General features: G+C 47.3%; 1 protein-coding gene across 2 annotated transcripts in view; it reads left to right on the forward strand.

Moving 5' to 3' along the window:
- The window catches only part of klhl2 (kelch-like family member 2), a 146465-nt gene that overhangs the window by 56944 nt on the left and 67842 nt on the right, over nucleotides 1-21679 (forward strand). For both annotated transcript variants that reach the window (XM_055644986.1, XM_055644994.1), the window contains exon 5: nucleotides 7422-7584. In XM_055644986.1, coding sequence (XP_055500961.1) covers nucleotides 7422-7584 — 163 coding nt within the window. The remainder of the gene's footprint in view (nucleotides 1-7421; nucleotides 7585-21679) is intronic.

The raw sequence follows: 21679 nt of genomic DNA on the forward strand, positions 1-21679 counted from the left end.
AGGAGCAGGGAGGTTCTACTGCAGTTGTACAGGGTCTTGGTGAGACCACACCTGGAGTATTGCGTACAGTTTTGGTCTCCAAATCTGAGGAAGGCCATAGAGGGAGTGCAGGGACGGTTCACCAGACTGATTCCTGGGATGTCAGGACTGTTTTATGAAGAAAGACTGGATAGACTTGGTTTATACTCTCTAGAATTTAGAAGATTGAGAGGGGATCTTATAGAAACTTACAAACTTCTTAAGGGGTTGGACAGGCTAGATGCAGGAAGATTGTTCCCGATGTTGGGGAAGTCCAGGACAAGGGGTCACAGCTTAAGGATAAGGGGGAAATCCTTTAAAACCGAGATGAGAAGAACTTTTTTCACACAGAGAGTGGTGAATCTCTGGAACTCTCTGCCACTGAGGGTAGTTGAGGCCAGTTCATTGTTAGATGTGGCCCTTGTGGCTAAGGGGATCAGGGGGTATGGAGAGAAGGCAGGTACGGGATACTGAGTTGGATGATCAGCCATGATCATATTGAATGGCGGTGCAGGCTCGAAGGGCCGAATGGCCTACTCCTGCACCTAATTTCTATGTTTCTATGTTTCTATGTATTGCTACTATTTTTTAAAAACAAATTTTCGGTTAATGTTATGAATGAAAAATACCAATGGGATTTATCCCAGGTTATTGACAGCGGCTAGAGAGCATTTTACGGTAACGTCTAGTTTAGAGCTACAGCGCGGAAACAGGCCCTTCGGCCCACCAAGTCCACACCGATGAGCGATCCCCGCATATTAACACTATCCAACACACATTAAGGACAATTTACACGTATACCAAACCAATTAATCTACAAACCTGTACGTCTTTGGAGTGTGTGAGGAAACCTAAAATCTCGGCGAAAACCCACGTGATCACAGGGAGAATGTACAAACTCAGTACAGACAGCATCCGTAGTTGGGATCGAACCTGGGTGTCCGACGCTACAAGCGCTGTAAGGCAGCAACTCTACCGCCTCGCTATAGTGCCGCCTGCATACAGTTTTGTTTTTATTTAAGAAAGGATATGCCAATTTTAGAGATGACATTATGACAGCCATGAGATCAATTCCTTAAATGCAGGCGTTGTCTTATGAGGAAAGGTTAAGCAGAAGGGACTTATCCTCTGTGGAGTTTAGAAGAATTAGAATGGATTTTTATTGAAAGAAAAGATATTGGGGAACTTGCTGGTGGATGTTATTGCCTATTTCAATGCAAGGGATTGACTATTTAATACTAAGGTGTTGATGGGTAGCTATGAAGATTGAACTCTCAAACCCAGACAAGTTTGGATAGTGCAACGTTAAAAATATTCATACCTGTGATAGATTCTGGTTGACAGGGCAAATGAAAACTACAGGGGATCAGAGACAAAAATGAAGTCAAAGACCAGGTCACCAATTATCTTGTTGAATAGCACAGCTGGTTCAAGGACTCATTTGGCCAAAACGTGCTACTTCTATTTCTGACCATTTTATAAACTTAATTGTTTTTGCCTGTGCACCTGCTGAGTGGAGGTTGGTGGTTACACTTCCCGGTAGATTAGTTTCCAGATAAGGACTTAAGGTCATGTGAAAGGAGCAGAATTGGGCCATTTGGCCTATCAAGTCTACTCCTCCATTCAATCATGGCTGATCTATCTCTCCCTCCTAACCCCATTTTTCTGCCTTCTCCCCATAACCTCCGACGCCTGTACTAATCAAGAATCTATCTATCGCTGTCTTAAAAATATCCACAGACTTGGCCTCCACAGCCTTCTGTGGCAAATAATTCTTGGACAGAAATTCCTCCACATCTCCTTCCTAAAGGAACGCCCTGTATTTCTGAGGCTGTGGCCTCTGTCCCAGACTCTCCCACCAGTGAAAACATCTTCTTCACATCCACTCTATCCAAGCCTTTCACTATTTGGTAAGTTTCAATGAGGTACCCCCTCATCCTTCTAAACTCCAGCGAGTACAGGCCCAGTGCCGTCAAACGCTCATCATATGTTAATCTACTGATTCCTGGGATCATTCTCGTAAACTTCCTGTGGGCCCTCTCCAGAGCCAGCACATCCTTCCTCAGATATGGTGCCCAAAATTGCTCACAGTACTTCTCCAAATATGGCCTGATCAGCACCTTATAGAGCCTCGGCATTACATCCCTGTTTTTGTATTCTAGCCCTCTTGAAATAAATGCAAGCATTTATTTAATATACATTGGAGCTGACCTCTTCCAGAGCAGTGGAAGGAAAACTCTGTTCATCCTTGTGCTACCTGAGCTGCAAGCAAGTGTGAAATCACAATGAGTTCATCATAGTTTGCCCCATATCAGATCTGTACTGTTAGTAACCCACCACCTTTCATTGAAAAGCAAGGAACTGTGGATGCTGGAAATCTGGAATAAAAACAGAAAATGCTTGAAATACTCACCAGGCCAAGCAGTGCATATGTGAAAGGATGAGCTTTGAATTTCTGCTGACAGATCATGAACCTGAAACATGAATGTTTGCATCTCTCTCCACAGAAACAGACTGGCTGAGTATCTCTCGCATTGTCAGTCTTAATTCACTCCTCTCACTATTTGAGCGATTTGCTTATAGCACTTTTGAAACTATGTGCTAATGTAAACTTAATTTTCATGAAGGGGTCCAGGGGAGGTTTAAAAGAATGATCCCTGAAATTGTTAGCTTCACATACGAGTGTTTGTCGGCATAGGGGCTGTACTCGCTGGAGTTTAGAATGATGAGGAGGGACCTTGTTGAAACTTACCGAATGGTGAAAGGCCTGGATAGTTTGGGTGTGAAGAGGATATTTCCATTGGTGGAAGAGTTCAGGGCCAGAGGCCAACACCTCAGAATAAAAGGTTGTACCTTTAGAAAGGAGATGAGGAGGCATTTCTTTAGCCAGAGTGTCGTGAATCTATGGAATTCATTGTCACAGAAGGCTGTGGAGGCCAAGGTAATGGATATTTTAAGGCGGAGATTGATAGACCCTTGATTAGTATGAGCATCGGGAGTTATGGGGATAAGGTACGGGAATGGGATTGAGAGGGAAAGATGGATCAGCCATGGATGAATCTCTCTGTACATCTCTTTGAAGCAGCAGTTTAAGGATCTTGATAAAAAGACAATGGAAGAATTTGCCAGAATGGAAAAAGAATTTAATAAGAAAATTGAGAAGATGTTTGAGGATATGAAAAAGTCTGATAAGTTGATGGAAGATATGGAGACGGTAATGAATGAGATGGCTCAGGAAATAACGAGTAAAAACAGAACAAGAATCTGATCGGGAGCAACTGATTAAAATGACTGATAAATGGTAGGACTTGGAAGCGAGGTCAAGAAGGCATAATTTAAGAATTGTTGGAGTACAGGAGGGACGAGAGCATGGAACTCAAACACGTGATTTTGTTACCGACTTACTTAAAGAATTTTTTAATCTGCCGGAAAATCCGAGGATAGATGTGGCTCATCGGGTAGGACGTTTCCAAAGAGGACAAAATGCTCCACCAAGACAAATAATAGTGAAATTTCTCGACATCTCCACACTGGAAAATATATTGACGATGATTCCTCACGGTGTGAATCTTACATTCTCCGGGGACAATATTAGATTTTTCAGGGATTATCCATGTGAAATTGCCGAATAAGTGGTCTTGTTTAAAAAGACAAGGAGTTCCCGCATTCTGGGAAATAGGCGCGGCCTCATTATGGTTGGCGAGAATTTTTTAACATGTTGAAAAATTAGAGCTGACTAGAATGAAGCCGCCATGGAGAGTAGCGACAATTCTCGAGCTGTAAGTGGGTCGCCAGGAGGTCCTAGTGGGTTGCCAGGAGGTCGAAGGTTCTCGGAGGTTGTAGCCGGTGCTGACCGGTGTGTTTCATTGGCTCATTGGGGGAAAAAAAGGTAAGCAGTGGTTTTCAGAACCAAGGATAACCGACCGGTAATGCTCAATATCTGGCGAGCCGTGTATCTCTGGCTTCTTAAAAGTAGTCTCCACTCCTACTCCCCCCCCCGCCCCCCCTCCTTTAAAGGACTTGCTGTACACTGTGCTTTAGCCGTCTTTTTACACCGCCAACCTTCCTGTTCATCGCTGTGTGTGTCTATTTCACCTTGGCTGTGCACCGTGTGAATTTTTTAGACAGCGCTTCCACCACTTGCTCTGCCCCCCGCCTGCATAACGGGCAGGTGAAGGAAGCGATGTGTATGTGCGTTCCACTCTGACAGTCACTATTCCTGTTGCCGGTTTTTCAGGCGACTGCCGGCAACTTGACAGTCGCCTGGCAGTCCGCTGAAAAATCGGCTAAGTGGGACATGCCCATAAGTTACTCCACCTGCAGAATTTAGTTTTTTTTTAATTGGCCTGTTATGACTTGGAAACATGCCACCATGACATGACTGTTCTTATATTTGGGACTTTATTCTTTGTTTCTTCTCCCTTGATTGGAGTTGCAGGAATTATTGTGTCACAAGTTCTAGCCGGACTACTCGATAAAAAATACATCTCTTGATGCTCCTGAACACGTCACCAGTGATGTAACCCGGGGTCATTGGGTGTTTCGGGTCTTTCAACATCAGACACCCTCACCCAGGCGACCCAGCCGTAGTTGATCAGACCACGACGTGTTCAGGTGGCATGTGCACCTCTCCATGGACCTCCTCTCCTGATCCAGAGCCATCTCGAGGCCTTCTCCGCTGCCTCTGTGGCGTTCTTGATGGCTCCTCTCCTCTCCATTCCGTTGATGCCCAGTGCACTCAAGGCTTTGTAGAGCGATTGCCCTGCAAAACCTCTGCAGCCAACCGCGATGGGCATACACATTGCCTTCTAGCCCTGCTTACGGCAGTCTATGACCAGCTCTTCATACATGGTCATCTTCCTCTCGTGGACCTCCTGACGGATTCCTGGCTGCTGTGGTTCTTGGTAGCTGCACTCCGGCCTTCACGAAGGTGATCATCTGGGTGGTGGGGCCGTGCTCATCTGCAGCTGCTGATCCCCATGCTGATGGCTTCTGCAATGGGTTTAAGAACCTGGATTTGTTACCAATAGCTTCTAAGAATTGCATTTATGTTTGTCGTACATAGAGTATTGGACAGTGCAACACAAGAACAGTCCCTTCCACCCATAATGTTCATGATGCCAGGATACACTCATCTTCTCTTGCTGAACGTGAAGTATAATGCTTAACCATTGTACTGCTTGTAATGGTGAGCCATAGTGATACAAATATAAAATGTCATTTGATGAGTGTCCCTTGTTTCTTGCTTTGCTATTGAATTGCATTTAGACAGCCCCTTGGGCTTTATTACAAGTATGAGGTGCAATAGTAATTTAAATAAACAAATAAATAAATAAGTGGTATCAGGACCTGGTAACGGGAGGTAAAACAACAAAAACAGACTTGGTTGGTAGTCCCCTTTCTGCGGAGTTTAATGTTATAATAGAGCGATTGTTCCTATTTTCTTTTTCTTTCTTTTCTAGGATCTATTTTCTCACTTTATTTCCTTCTCTAACTTCTTTTCTAAGGGGCTTTCTTTTCCCAACACTCTTGCACTTCACGACTCTCGCGCACTTTCTTTACTTCCCTTACTTCTACCTTTTTCTTAAAGCTCAAAAAAAAAATGAAGCGGTACAAAAAATGTATTAAGATATATGTGTTGTGTAGTATTGTAATTTACCGTACTTCTAATAAAAATAAAAAAAATAAATAAAAAAAGACAGCCCCTTGGAATCGAGCCTGACTGGTTTCCTGTCTGGTTCTGAGAGTGCCAAGATGACTGATGAAGGTGATATGAGGACGCTACTCGGAAGGGGCATTTGGTGAGGTGGTGTCCTTTCCACCATAAATACACAATAGCTGTGTGCTTGTGATGCATCGACCCGTGAATCTCAACGTATTCCGAATGCTTTTCCGCCACTTTAAACAGTCATGCAGCAAATAACTAGTTGGGATGCTAATTGTTTTTCATAGCGATTTTGAGCATAGTTGAATCTTTTAGACTATCCTTTTTGAAGCCTGAAGAAGGGTCTCGACCCAAAACGTAATCTATTCCTTTTCTCTAAAGATCTGACCCACTGAGTTACTCCAGCTTTTTGTTACCTTCTGAATCTTTTTCTCTCTGCCTGGTAATCACTTATAGTTATAAAGCTTAGAATAGCTTTCCTGTTTGATGAGTTTGGTATTTGCCTGCCAAATGGAATTGACTGAATGTAATTTGGGCCTTGGTAGTGGGCATATTGTCCTGGGAGAGGACATTTCTATTAGCTTGCTTATCGCCTTTGCTAAATTTGATGATTTTTGCAGTATCATTCAAGTGCCTTGCAGTGCCTATTGTAGGTAATCCTGATCTCAGAAGCATGCGTTCTGTTCAATATCTTGATCCTTGAAGTCTGAAGAAGGGTCTCGACCCGAAACATCACCCATTGCTTCTCCCCAGAGATGCTGCCTGTTCCACTGAGTTACTCCAGCATTTTGTGTCTATCTTTGACCTTTGAACACTTCTTCAACCGAGAGCAAAGACGGCACTCCGTGTATTAATCTTTCCTTTAGCTGAGCGGCTGAGATATGAGGTAGTCTTTCTTTCTGGAAATTGTCAGGAATGTTCATTGCCAGAAATCAGATCTAGGTCACGAGGGCCATTTGCTGGAAGAGCATTTTGCCTTGCAGATGTTAAGTGCAGGTCTGTGGTCATAAATATTTCGGTGGATGAGTCACCAATGACTTGGAGAATGTTGTGCAACACCAAAGAGGTGGATGAATTTGGTTAGGACTAGGTCAAGTTCTGTAATGCCACTAACCCATGTGTATTAAAACTCTTCAAGCTCATCAATTGTCACACATTTGCTGGACATGGCAGGTTGAATATCATTTATTATTCAATCCATGTTAATAATGCCAATTTCTAGTGAGACTTTCAAAAACAGTTCGCTAATTTCAAGAGAACCTCTCCAATTTCCCCCTAATATATAAAGCCGTAAAAGAAGCTTGTTACAGTATTGGTCTTAACTGTGCTTTTCATGTTTTAGCCATCTTACGATATGATATTTCCCTGTCAAAATCTATGGTTATTTAAAATGCACACAACATTTCAGTAATTTAATTTATTGTCACGTGTACTGAGGTACAGTGAAAAGCTTTTGTTGCGTGCTAACCAGTCAGCGGAAAGACAATATATGATTACAATCGATCCAATTACAGCGTATAGATACATGATAAGCGAATAACGTTTAGTGCAAGGTAAAGCCAGCAAAGTCTGGTCAAGGATAGTCCGAATGTCACCAAAGAAGTAGATACAGTAGAAGTTTAGCACTGCTTTCTGGTTATGGTTGGATGATTCAGTTGCCTGATAATAGCTGGGACGAAACTGTCCCGTAACCCGAATGCCTAATAACAGATGTCAATGTGCTTCTATTCTTCAACAGGTGTTGCTTCCAGCAGCAGGGCTCCTGCAGCTACAGGACGTTAGAAAGAGCTGTTGTGATTTCCTGGAGTCTCAGCTTCATCCAACCAATTGTTTAGGAATTCGAGCTTTTGCTGATATGCATGCCTGCACTGAACTCTTGAATCAAGCCAACACGTATGCAGGCAAGTGCTGACCTAAAGAGTTTGACTTCTTTTAGCCCCAATAATTGACAAGTAATTTAACTTGTAACAGGTACCTTTTAGGGAGTTTATATAATAATATTACATAATAGATTTTAAAGCTCGTAATGCCACGTACATGCAGGCAGGCCAGGTACATACATGCAGGTACAACAGGCAGTGAAGAAAGCGAATGGCATGTTGGCCTTTATAACAAGATAAATCGAATATAGGAGCAAAGAGGTCCTTCTGCGGTTGTACAGAGCCCTAGTGAGACCACACCTGGAGTATTGTGTGCAGTTTTGGTCCCCTAATTTGAGGAAGGACATTCTTGCTATTGAGGGAGTGCAGCGTAGGTTTACAAGATTAATTCCCGGGATGGCAGAACTGTCATATGCTGAGAGAATGGAGCAGCTGGGCTTGTACACTCTGGAGTTTAGAAGGATGAGAGGGCATCTCATTGAAACATATAAGATTGTTAAGGGCTTAGACACACTAGAGGCAGGAAACATGTTCCCGATGTTGGGGGAGTCCCGAACCAGAAGCCACAGTTTAAGAATAAGAAGTAAGCCATTTAGAACGGAGATGAAGAAACACTTTTTCCCCACAGAGAGTGGTGAGTCTGTGGAATTCTGTGCCTCAGAGGGTGGTGGAGGCAGGTTCTCTGGATGCTTTAAAGAGAGAGCTAGATAGGGCTCTTAAAAATAGCAGAGTCGGGCGATATGGGGAGGAGGCAGGAACGGGGTACTGATTGGGGATGATCAGCCATGATCACATTGAATTGCGGTGCTGGCTCGAAGGGCCAAATGGCCTGCTCCTGCACCAATTGTCTATTGCCAGATCTATATTAATATGAAGGAGAGCAAAATGTAGTTGTCAACTGAATAAATCGAAAGTAGAAACCGAAAGTCCCAGTCCATAGAATGGGAATTTATTTTGGTTTTAAAGGTGTAATTTCTGCCTGACAGATATTTACTAACCAAAGTATTTGCTTTAATACAAGTCACTGTGTCCTAAACTGGTGGCTGGGAAGAGAGATTTCAATGGGTAATATGTCAAAGGAAATTGCTTAGCAACTGAGTGATCATATCTTTCAGAGATGTGACTACAGTTATGAGTGTGCAGTGAATGGAAAGTTACAATTGTTGTGTTGCTATGAGTGTTTCAAGATTACAGATGAAGGAGAGTTATTTTTGTGGAATGTCTGTTTTAAGACATTTAGTTTGGTTCAGAGATACAGCACAGAAACAGGCCCTTCGGCCCACGTATTCCACACCGACCAGCGATCCCGGCATGTTAACACTATCCTACACACACTAGGGACAATTTACATTTATACCAATTAACCTGCAAGCCAGTAGTACGTCTTTGGAGAGTGGGAGGAAACCGAAGATCTCGGCGAAAACCCACGCGGTCACGGGGAGAACGTACAAACTCCATACCGACTCCATACAAACTCCTTACAGCGCCCGTGGTCGTGATCGATCTCGGGTCACTGGCGTTGCAAACGCTGTAAGGCATCAACTCTACCACTGCACCACCGTGCCGCCCATAGCTTATAGTTTAAGAAATGTAGCAAACGAATTTTAAAAAATTGCGGTGCTTCAGTATTTTGTTCATAAATATTACAAAATGATATTGAAGGTGTATCTTTTTAAGCAGGATATTGATGTAATTCCTCTTCTCTCTCTCCCCTCCCCTTTCCTGCACTCTCTATCACCTTGGAAACCAGCAGATATCGTAGGAAAAGCATTTCTAAGGCTGTATTGCGTGGTTTTCCATTTGTCAGCTCGGTGCAAATTAGTTCATAATAAATTAATGACACTCAGTTTTTTTTGAGTCAGTCGGTTTATTTACTGAGCTACCAACCCCCACACTCCACAACTCCATTGGTCTTGGTATGGCTGGTTGCCTTGTCATTCAGTGGTGTTTATAGATTCATGTTATTGTCTGGCTAATCTTAGTGATGCACATCTTTGGCTTCTTATATAGTCTTCCCATTTTGACCAATTCAATTTATTCATGTGGAAAGTAATAAAAATAATCTAAGTATATACAGATGGAAAGGAAATTAATGAGGCAAGCGTTTCTTTGTCCGAATTGATACTGATTCATGATGTTTCTTTTTTAATAAAACAATGCTTCATTAAAATAATTTTTTGGCTGCAGAACCAATACTAAGACGAAATGAGTGCATACAAATAACTTTTGTGCTGCTTTACACTGTATCTATTTTTGTGCTAATGAGCTTTGATGAAATGCTTTAACCTTTTTATTGTGAAATGATAATAAGTCATGCCATAATTATTTATTGGCCTTCCCTAGTTAGGAAAAGTTACTATATTGAGTAAGCCACTGCAGAAAACACTTCTAGGTTTAGAACATTGGTTTATAGGGGACTAAATGAAGTTTTTGAAATTGATCTGATATGATCGCAATATTTTTGTACTCTGAACATTGAACTATTCAGTAAATGTAAATGCATTCAATTACCTACCATTTGCTGTTAAAAGGGAATTGGTGATCCAAATATTAATTTGGCTGTGAAGTAACTAAAGGTGGCAGTTTGAGAATGTCTCCAAGCAGCTGATGTGACTGTTGGCAACAAAAAAAGGATCACACTGATGTATTGCAGACTTTGTTTGGCTACAAGAGCTTTTATACCTTGATATTGACAGAGCTTCGCTCTGCATTTAATCATTCTGAAGAAGACCAGGAGATGTCAAAATTCAGATGTGCATCTGACACCTTTCATCTGAAGCATCAAAATCGTCCCTTTGAGAAGAAGTGGTAGAGGAATTAGTTTGTGCTCTATTTCGTTAAGTAAAATATTCTTCCTACCCATTCATAAGATCATTGATATTTTAGCGTCTATCTACGGTTTGATGCGATTGGATGAAGTTAATTTTCAATGAATTCTTAAACGTATTTGGCCAGAAATGTCAGTGTACTGATTAGGCCTTTGCTCCAGATGAGGAAGGGGAGAAATAGACTGGCTTAGTTTGATGGGAGTGGGGAATGAAGGGGGAGAATTGTTGAGACCATTATGAAGACTAAAGAGACATCAGGTGCAGGAATATGGAACGAAGAACAGAATGTGAGAAGGTCATAAGTGATAGAAGAATTAGGCCATTCGGCCAATCAAGTCTACTTCACCATTCAATCATGGCTGATCTATCTCTCCTTCCGAACCCCATGTTCCTGCCTTCTCCCCATATCCCCTGACACCCGTACCAAACATGAATCTATCTATCTCTGCCTTAAAAATATTCCCTGACTTGGCCTCCGCAGCCTTCTGTGGCAAAGATTTCCACAGATTCACCACCATCAGAAGTACAGAATCTTGGGATCAAACAGCATTGGTGGAGGACATGGATATGTGCCAATGTTGATACTCTGCCTCATGATTGAGAGGGAAGAAGAGAAGTTGTCGGTAGATAGTAGTATGAAGTATATGGGGAAGGGAAAGCAGGGAGGTGGGTGGGCTGGAGGCTTGTAGGTGGAACCTGATGGGTTGGGGATTCTGGCAGATGGAACCAGGTGGGGCGGGGGGAGAACAGGGGAATAGGAGAGGTGAACAAAAGGAGACAAAAACTAGGTGGAGACATGGGATGGAGAAGTCACTGCAGAGATGGAGAAGGTACCAAGGAGAAGGTACTTGGGAAGCTGAAAGGTGTGAAGGTGAATAAGTCACTGCAGAGATGGAGCAAGATGCAAACAGCTGGCGGAACTCCACAGGCCAGGCAGCATCTATGGAAGGAAACGGGCAGACAACATTTCCGGTCAGGAGCTCGGCTTCAGATTGAGTTGGATGGGTGACCAAACCGCTTCCGGTTTGGTCGCGCTTGCCGCATGCAGTCGCATGCTCGTGGGACAGGCCGCGAGAGGGGAGGCAGAGAAGCGACATAGAAAAAGGTCGCCTCCATCGAGGAAATGACTGAAAAAACAGTTTCCCCCTTTCCCCTGCCACCACCCCCCACATAAGACATACTGAATGACACTAAATACAAAAATTTGGACATACTCAAAAAAAGAAAAAGAAGTCGAAATAACGAACATGCTGCTGGCAGGGCAGCCGACTGGCAGTGCCCCCCAACTGACCTCTTTATGGTCGTGCACATTGGTGCAAGGAATAAATGTGTAAACTATTTTCTAACTGGGGATAAGATCCAGAAATCGGAGGTGCAAATGGACTTGGGAGGATTCTCAAAAGCTTAATTTACAGATGGAGTCAGTCGTGTGGAAGGCAAATGCAATGTTAGCATTTATTTTGTGAGAACTAGAATATAAAAAGCAAGGATGTACTGCTGAGGCTTTATCAGATGCTGGTCAGGCCACATTTGGGTTATTGCGAGCAGTTTGGGGCCTCTTATCTGAGGAAGGATGTGCTGGCTTTGGAGAGGGTCCAGAGGAGGTTTACGAAAATGATCCTGGGAATGATCGGGTTAACGTATTAGTGTGCATTTCATGTACTTGCTGGAGTTTAGATGAGAGGGGATGTCATTGAAACCTACCGAATAATGAAAGGCTTGGATCGAGTGGATGTGGAGAGGATGTTTCCAGTAATGGGAGAGTCCAGAACCAGGTGACAGAATAATAGGACATACCATTGGAATGGAGAAGAGGAGGAATTTCTTTAGTCCGAGGTTGGTGAATCTGTGAAATTCATTGCCACAGATGGCTTTTGAGGGCTAGTAATTGGGGAATTTTAAAGTGGAGATTGACAGGTTTGTTCAATTGACTTTGTTTGTTCAATTGCTTGTGCAGTTGTGATCTTGAACCATTATCCTGCTACTGGATCAGTCCTTGTGGGTATATGATCCCATGGGTGTAGATTAATGCTATTTGTATTATGGAATAATGTTTCACTGAGCTTCAATTTTACTTAATGGAATGAACAAGAACAGGCCTCCAGCCCCAATCTGCTCATCACAGCACTACAGCGGAAATTATGGGCCTGCATTTTGTAACTGATGCTGGTTTTCCAGCATTTTGATGATTCGGATGTAAAGATTTGCCAAATGCTGGTTGCAGATGGTTGTAGATACAGCACAGGAAAGGGGCCTTTGTCCTGAAGAGCCCATACCAAGCAATCACTAATCACTGGTGGACAAAAGTGCTGGAGAATCTCAGCAGGTGCAGCAGCATCTATGGAGCGAAGGAAATAGGCAACGTTTCGGCCCGAAACGTTGCCCATTTCCTTCGCTCCATAGATGCTGCTGCACCCGCTGAATTTCTCCAGCACTTTTGTCTACCTTCGATTTTCCAGCATCTGCAGTTCCTTCTTAATCACGAATCGCTAATCGTTAATACCATTTTATTAAATTCTCCCCACGTTGTCATCAACGACCTCCAATTCTATCACTCACTTACACACTCAGGGCAATTTATGGTGGCCAGTTAATCTGTCAGCCCACACACCTGTGGGATGTGGGAGGAAACTGGAGCGTTTGCGGAGGAGACCCCTGTGGTTACTTAGACTTAGATCCATTATTTGTCATTGAGACTTTTCGGTCTGAAAGAAATGTTGTTGCCTGTAGCCATACATGTAATAACAAACAACAAAACACACAATAAACACAAATTAACATCCACCACAGTGAGTTCACCAGGCAGCTCCTCACTGTGATGGAGGCAAAAATCTTAGGGTTACTGTCTCTTCCCTCCTCTTCGTCCTCTGCGCTGAGGCGATACCCCACCGGGTGATGGTATGTCAGTCCTGCGGCTTACCGAGCTCCGCGAACGGGCCGGTTCAAGCTCCGCGGTTAGGGTGGTCGAAGCTGCCACCCTCCAGTCCAGCGGACGCAGCTGTTGCCGCGGGAGCTCCAGAAAACAGGCACCAGCCTGTGACCTGCGAGCTCCTGACGATGTCGTCTACTGACCCGCCGGATTCAGGTCGCCGCCGCCGGAACGCCCCTCAGCCACCGGAGCACCGTCTCAGCCCCGCGCCGGGACACCACAGAGCACCATCTCAGCTCCGCGCCGGGCAGCTCACGGGAGCACCGCCTCAGCCCCGCGCCGGGCTGCCTAAGCCACCGGAGCACCGTCCCAGCCCCGAGCCGGGCCGCCCTCACGGGAGCGCCGTCCCAGCCTCGAGTCGTGCCGCTGCCAACGGAGCGTCTCAGCCCCGCGCCGGGCCACCCTCACCAGAGCGCCAGGTCGTGCCGCTGCCACTGGAGCACCCGAACGCCGCCACAGCTCGAAGACGGCCAGCCTCGCGTTGTAAGTCCTGGCTGCCTCTGCCTCCGGAGCCTCAAGGTCGGTCGCAGGTTGGAGGCCGCCAGCTCCGCCATTAGGCCTCAGCGCAGACGGAGGCAGAGAAGGGGAGATACGACAAGAAAAAGTCGCATTCCCCCGAAGGGAGAGACAGAAAGCCCTGTTTCAGCCCCCCCCCTCACATAACATAACCTAATAACCAAAAATCTAACTAAACAAGACAAAAAAAACAATACAAGGAGCATATACAACTTCTACTGAGACAGCACCAGAGGTAAGAATTGAACATGGGTCTCTGGTGCTGTGTGGCAGTGGTTGTACCAACTGTGTCGTTATATGGCCCAAAATATTTTATTTTCTCTCGCAGGAAGCAAATTTGATAGTCTGGTAGCACGATCAATATGCTGGAGAAATCTGTGGAGGACTTTATTGATGAGTCTCCTAGTTGCAGTGTTATTTAATTGTGCTAGAGTAAGGCAATAAGCACCAATCCTACAGTGCATAATAACACAAATCAGATCCATCAAGAAAAATATCAAATGTCATAGTAAAAGATCAGTGCAAAGGTTATTCATCATATGCGCTGGTTTAAAAGTAACACAGGTGGTTTGTAAACCTGTTGTCATATGTGACCTCTTGGTTAGCTTTGGACCTTGTATTGTGTTGAGATTATCCGTAACCTCTCCTGATGTTGCCCTGCTTCAGCCCATCTGCTCACGATGCCCTCCTGTCTGTGTGTGCTTCCTGCAAGCTTCAATATTCCAACACACTCCTATCCAGCCACTCTCAGTCTGAAGAAGGGTCTCGACCCAAAACGTCACCCATTCAAGATACTTCAACATTTTGTGTCTATCTTCAGTTAAAACCAACATCTGCAGTTCCTTCCTACACATCTCATTCTACGTTCCATGATATTAAAAGTCACGCAGTCCTCTGCCGCCTTTGTTTAAAACGTGCCAAGTTCCCTTGACTGTCATCTCGTGCTACTAACCTACATTGGATCCTGATTAACAGCACCATTTTTTTAAATACTCCTCTATTTGTTTTGCGACCTCTTTTACTCGTGGACATTTTTCATCATGCTGGAAAAAACGCCCCGACCTACTTGATGCCACGAGTACCTACGTCTAGCATCTCGGCCCCCTACGACCTCATGACGACCATACTGCGAGTATGAGTCGAGGGCAAACTTTAGTCCATTGTTCTGGCCTTGTGCACCCCTGGTATATCTTCCAGAAGCATAATCTTTAGAGCTACCTGTACTTTAAGTTGGAACTTGTTCATTCCCAAATTTAATTCCTCTGTTGGCAGAGTTTAGTTTAGTCTCTAAACTCAACTCAACTCAATTCTGCCATCGGGGTTGTTTTTAATCATCACAGAGCAAAGATCTGCAATTTGGAACACATGAGACTGTGGACTTTGGAATCTGGAGCAGTAAACAATTTGCTGAGGAACTCTTGTGTATAAAGCAGCATCTATGGGTGATTTATCCCATTCTTCTCTGCAGATCTTCTCATGCTTTGTCAGGTTGGATGGGGAGCGTCGATGTCCAGCTATTTTCAGGTCCCTCCAGAGATGTTCGATCGGGTTCAAGTCCGGGCTCTGGCCAGGCCACTTACAGACTTGTCACAAAGCCACTCCTGCGTTGTCTTGGACGTGAGCTTTAGGTCGTTGTCCTGTTGGAAGGTAAACGTCTGCCCCAGTCCGAGGTCCTGAATGCTCTGGAGCAGGTTTTCATCAAGGATCTCTCAATTCTTTGCTCCGTTCATCTTTACCTTGATCCTGACTGGTCTCCCAGTTCCTACCGCTGAAAAACATCCCTACAGCATGATGCTGCCACCACCATGCTTCACTGTAGATATGGTATTGGCCAGGTGATGAGCGGTGCCTGTTTTCCTCCAGACGTGACACTTGGCAATCAGGCCAAAGAGTTCAATCTTGGTTTTATCAGGCCAGGGAATTTTGTTTAGGTGCCTTTTGGCAAACTCCAAGCGGGCTGTCATGTGCCTTTAACTGAGGAGTGGCTTCTATCTGGCCACTCTACAATAAAGGCCTGATTGGTGGAGTGCTGCAGATATAGTTGTCCTTCTGGAAGTTTCTCCCATCTCCACAGAGGAACTCTGGAGCTCTGTCAGAGTGACCATCGGGCTTGGTCACCTCCCTGAATATGTTAGTAAGTCTCTATCCTAAGGCCCTTCTCCCCCGAGTGCTCAGTTTGGCCAGGACCCTATTGTAAAGAAGTCTCAACAACACATTGTCTTAACTGTAGCTTTTTATTAACTGTTCACATAAGTGCTATACTAGCTGTACGTGGTCTGTCACCGGAGCTAGAGAGAGAGACACCAGGGAGGGAGCATGCAGTTATACCCCTGATAAGGGGAGTGGTTAAGGGTGGTAAGGTCACTATGTTAAAGGCACATGCACTAGCCATCTACATCCTTCCTCTTGGAACAAAGCAATATAACAGTGACAGGGCGACCACGTCTCATGCGCTACAAGCAGGCATACAATGATTACAGAGCTAAACGAAATCCCCGTATCGAACCGGCGGCTTGACCAGCCTGCCAGACCGGGTGCGATGCTCGCCACCTCCTCCCCCTGCAGGAACAAGAGCGGCCGGGGCCGGGGCTGGCGAGCGAACCGGGGAAACAGGGGGAGATGCGGCAGGCGAAGATACAGGAGCGGGCGGAGACCCAACCGCCGGCGGGGAAGAGGGGGAACGAGGGCTGAGAGGCGGAGACGGTGGCGCAATCAACGGTGAAGGGAGGGATCGGGGCGACTGTGGAACGGCAGGAGCGGAATCCGGCAAGGGAGGGGAGAAGGGAGCAGCAGGCGGAGGTCGGGGCTCGTTAACGAGCAGCAGATGCTGGCGGGAACGGCGGTAAATGACGCCATCGTGGTCAACCAGGTAAGACCGTGGTGAGCCGGCATCGCCGACCACCGTGGCGAGCTTGTAGTGGCCAGAGGCAGTCTGCATCCGGACGATCTGGCCGGGAAACAGAGGCGGCAGGGGGCGGCAGGACTGGTCGTGGGAGCGCTTCTGCGAGTCGTGCTTGGCGGTGATACGCTCCTGGACCATGGCGGGTGGGAGAACAGAGGGAGCTAGGGCTTGTTGGGCAACAGGGAGGGGGGGGCGAGTTCTGCGAGACAGCAGTCGTTGTGCCGGCGAACCCAGGGCAGGGTCGCGGGAGATGTTGCGGAGATTAAGCAGGGCCAGGTGGAAGTCCGACTTGGATAGCCGACAGTGCTCCAGCAAACCCTTAGCACTGCGGACTGCACGCTCCGCCAGGCCGTTGCTTTGCGGGTACTCAGGGCTGCTGGTAAAATGTTTAAAGTTCCACTGAGAAGCGAAACGCTGGAACTCGGCACTGGTGAACTGGCTGCCGTTGTCAGATTGGAGGCGAGCAGGGGAGCCAAAAGTGGCAAAGTGGCGACGCAGCCGCCCGATGACAGCCGAGGAGGAGAGGGAGTGGAGTTGGTCGACCTCAAACCAGTTAGAATAGGAGTCGACGAGGACCAGGAAGTGCTTCCCACGCCACTCGAAAATGTCAGTAGCGACCGCCGTCCAGGGGAGATCAGGGGCAGGTTGTTGCAGCAGCGGCTGACGTTGTTGATGTGGAGCCAGGCTGTTGCACGAAGGGCAAGCAGAGACCCACTCCCAGATGTCGTTGGCCATGCTGGGCCAGTAGAACTGGCCCTGGGCGCTGGACAGAGTGGCCTCGGCCCCAGGATGACCGTTGTGGGCAGACTGAAAATAGGCAACCCTCAGTGACTCGGGCACTACGACCTTGTGCCCCTTAACCACCACGCCGTCGTGCAGGACGAGCTCATCGCGGACCAGGAAATACGGGACTACACTGGCCGGCAAGGAGGAGCGGCGATCAGGCCAACCCTGGATGATGATGTCGGACAGTAGCTGCAGGGCAGGATCCTTGGCAGTGTGTGAAACGAGGGACTGCATCTGCTTTGAAGGCACAAAGTTGACATTAAGTACCATTAGGTCCGACGACTCGTATGGGTGGCGGGCAGAGGATGGCAGAGGGGCGCGGGACAGTGTGTCGGCAACGAACATGTCCTTGCCTTTACGGTAGACGATGGTAAAGGTAAACCGTTGCAGCTGCAACATCATACGCTGCAGCCTGGAGGAAGCAGCGTGGATCGGTTTGTTAAGAATGGTTACTAGCGGCTGGTGATCGGTCTCAATCGTGAAGGTGTTGCCCAGAATGTAGTCCTTGAACCTCGAGCAGGGGTCATGGTGCAGGACGCATAGGACACAGGCATCTGCCGGCCGTCATGGAGCTGCAGGCAAGCGGCGCCGAGACCAAACTTGGAAGCGTCACAGGTGAGAACAATGGGGTGCTGCAGGTCAAAAAACTTGAGGGTGGGGGTGCAGACCAGCCGGGACTTCAGGACATCAAAGGCGCGTTGGTGTTGTGGGAACCAGGCCCAGGCAGTGTCCTTTTTAATGAGCTCCCTCAGGGGCGCACTCAGTTCGCTGAGGTCAGGGATAAACTTCCCCAGGTAGTTCACCATGCCCAGGAAACGCTGCAGAGCGGGCACATCGGTAGGAGGGGCCATTCCAGAGACGGCAGCAGTTTTCTCCGGGTCGGGCTTCAGCCCCGAGGCGGTAAAAACATGGCCCACGTAAGTGACTTCTTTAACTCGGAATCGGCATTTCTTCGGGTTGAGTTTCAGATTGATGTCCCGGGCCCGATCCAGGACTTTACGGAGGTTCAGGTCGTGTTCAGCCACGTCCTTGCCATAGACCAGGATGTCGTCAACGATGATGGCACACGGCAGACCGGCGAACATCTGCTCCATGGTCCGCTGGAACACCTCACTGGCAGAGTTAATGCCGAATGGCATGCGCAGAAATCGAAACCTTCCGAAAGGCGTGCTGAAAGTCGTCAGGTAGGAAGAACGTTCATCTAACGGTATCTGCCAGAAAGAGCTCTTGGCATCGAGGACCGAAAAAACAGTGGCCGGGCCAACCTGTGCGGCGACGTCCTCTACTGTGCGCATCGGGTAGTGCGGGCGCTTGATGGCCAGGTTCAGGTCCTTGGGGTTGATGCAAATGCGAATCTCAGATTTGTCCTTCTTCGCCGCCACCACCATGGTGGAGACCCACCGGGTGGGCTCGCTCACCTCTTTCAGGATGCCCTTGGAGACCATGTTCAGTAACGCAGACTTCACCTTGTCCTTCATGGCGAAGGAGACGCGGTGTGGCGGGCGGATCACAGGCTCTACGCTGGAGTCGACAGCAATCTTGTAGCAGCTGGGCAGCTTGCCCAGCCTGTCATCGAAACGGTCAGGGTATTCACGCAGGGGGTCCATGAGGGTCTGCACCTGATGGATGTCACGGTGAAAGGAGACCAAACCGAGGTCCTGGCACGCTCGGGCGCCCAACAGGGTCACGTTGTCGGAATCTAGCAGGTAGAAAGTGAGGGGCCGAGAGGCCTCCAGGACCTTGCAGTGCAGAGTTGTCTTTCCCACAGGAACGAGTACGGCTCCCCCATATGCATGCAGGCGGGAGTGGGCAGTAGAAACTTTCTCACCAGACCTTATCTTACGAAACAGGCTTGTTGACATAACATTCGTAAAAGCGCCTGTGTCTAACTTAGCTGAGAAGGTCGTACCATTGACGGTCACACGGACAGAAGGGTTAGCAACCAAAGCATGAGAGTCTAGAAGCGAAAACACGCTGGCCTCCCCTTCGGAGGAACTGATATCAGAGAGGGTGAGATCATCAGGCAGGTGCTCGGAGCCAGGCACACTATCAGCTTGAGCAAGGTTGACCGGCACTCTCCGAAAAGGGGGGGCTGGATTCCCGCGGGCTCGGCAGGCTGCAGAAAAATGGTTCAGCTTTCTGCAGAAATTGCAGGTCTTCCCCAGGGCAGGGCACACGTTGAATTGATGGGTAGCAAAGTTGCAGTTGGGGCAGCGGCGGGCGACGCCGGACTTGGGTGGGGGTGGACCCTGTTGCCGCCGCGGGGCAACGTTTCTCGGCCGGCCGGTGGCAGAGGCTAAGTCGACATGAGTGTCCTCGGGTGGCAGGGTAGAGGCGACAGCCTCAGCCATGAGTGCGGCGTGTAGAGCCTCATCCAGAGAAAGTTCGGGCTTTCTGAGAAGTTCTGCTCTCAGTTTAGCATCGCGGAGGCCATATACAAGGATATCACGAGTCACCTGTTCGGGGGTCAGGGCATCAAGGCGGCAGCGCCGAGCCAGGTGCCTCAACGCGGCGATGTAGTTAGTGACGGACTCGTCAGTGCTCTGCCGACGGCCAAACATTTTGAAACGCTCCAAAATAGAGTTGGTGGGAACATCACACAGGGCAGTGAACTTAGCAATGAGACATACCGGGTCGAGGGCACTCTCACCAGCAGCATACACAAACGACTCGGACCGTTCCAGGGCGTCGGGACCGGTCAAGTTGAGGAGCATAGATGCACGCGTCTCAGCGGTGGCAGCAGGGTGGGCGATGGTCACATAATGCTGAAAATCACGTCGGAAGACATCCCATCGATGGGCAATGTCCCCATCAAATACAAGCGGGTCGGGCTTGCGGCACGAGTTGGCCATGGCACGAGGGAAGGAAACAGGATAAGGGTACTGGGGTATAAAATAAAAGAAAACCGGCAAACAGGAGGCGCAGGGTCTCACAGCTGAGACACCATGTAAAGAAGTCTCAACAACACATTGTCTTAACTGTAGCTTTTATTAACTGTTCACATAAGTGCTATACTAGCTGTACGTGGTCTGTCACCGGAGCTAGAGAGAGAGACACCAGGGAGGGAGCATGCAGTTATACCCCTGATAAGGGGAGCGGTTAAGGGTGGTAAGGTCACTATGTTAAAGGCACATGCACTAGCCATCTACACCTATGAAGGTCCTGGTGGTTTCAAAGTTTTATTTAAGAATGATGGAGGCCACTGTGCTCTTCGGGACCTGCAATGCTCCAAAAAATGTTTTATACCCTACCCCAGATCTGTGTCTCAACACAATCCTGTCTCTGACGTCTACAGACAATTCCTTCATCTTCATGGCTTGTTTTTTGCTCTGACATGCACTGTCAACTGTGGGACCGTATATATTTTTAATTAATTTGCAATAATTACTAAACACCTGTTTTCGTTTTTATATTATGAGGTATTGTGCGTAGATTGATGATAAAACTGTAACCAATTTTAGAATAAGACTGTAATGTAACAAAATGTGGAAAAAGTGAAGGGGTCTGAATACTTTCTCAATGCACTGTATGTCCAAGGAAGGGTGGAGGATGGTGGGCACATTGAGCCAGGTAGGACAAGGGGATAGGTGGAGTTGGGTAGCAGAGGCAGGACGGCGATGGATGGAGACAAGTAGAAGGGTAAAAGGAGGCAGTACAAGGTGATGATGAACCTAGAATCATACAGTCACGGCAGTGTGGTGGTGCAGCGGTAGAGTTGCTGCCTTACAGCGAATGCAGCGCTGGAGACCCGGGTTCAATCCCGACTGTGGGTGGTTTCGAGTTTGTACGTTCTCCCCATGACCTGTGTGGGTTTTCGCCGAGATCTTTGGTTTTCTCCCACAATCCAAAGACGTACAGGTTTGTAGGTTAATTGGCTTGGTAAATGTAAAAATTGTCCCTACTGGATGTAGGATAGTGTTAATGTGCGGGGATCGCTGGTCAGTGCAGACCCTGTGGGCTGAAGGGCCAGTTTCTCTGCTGTATCTCTAAACTAAACTAAAAATGTTTAAGAAGGAACTGCAGGTGCTACAAAATTGAAGGTAGACAAAAAAGCTGGAGAAACCCAGCGGGTGGGGCAGCGTCTATGGAGCGAAGGAAATAAGCGACGTTTCGGGTCAAGACCCTTCTTCAGACTGATGTGGGGGGGGGGGGGGG

The sequence above is a fragment of the Leucoraja erinacea genome, chromosome 1 (assembly GCF_028641065.1).
Source record: "Leucoraja erinacea ecotype New England chromosome 1, Leri_hhj_1, whole genome shotgun sequence".
Lineage (NCBI taxonomy): Eukaryota > Metazoa > Chordata > Chondrichthyes > Rajiformes > Rajidae > Leucoraja > Leucoraja erinaceus.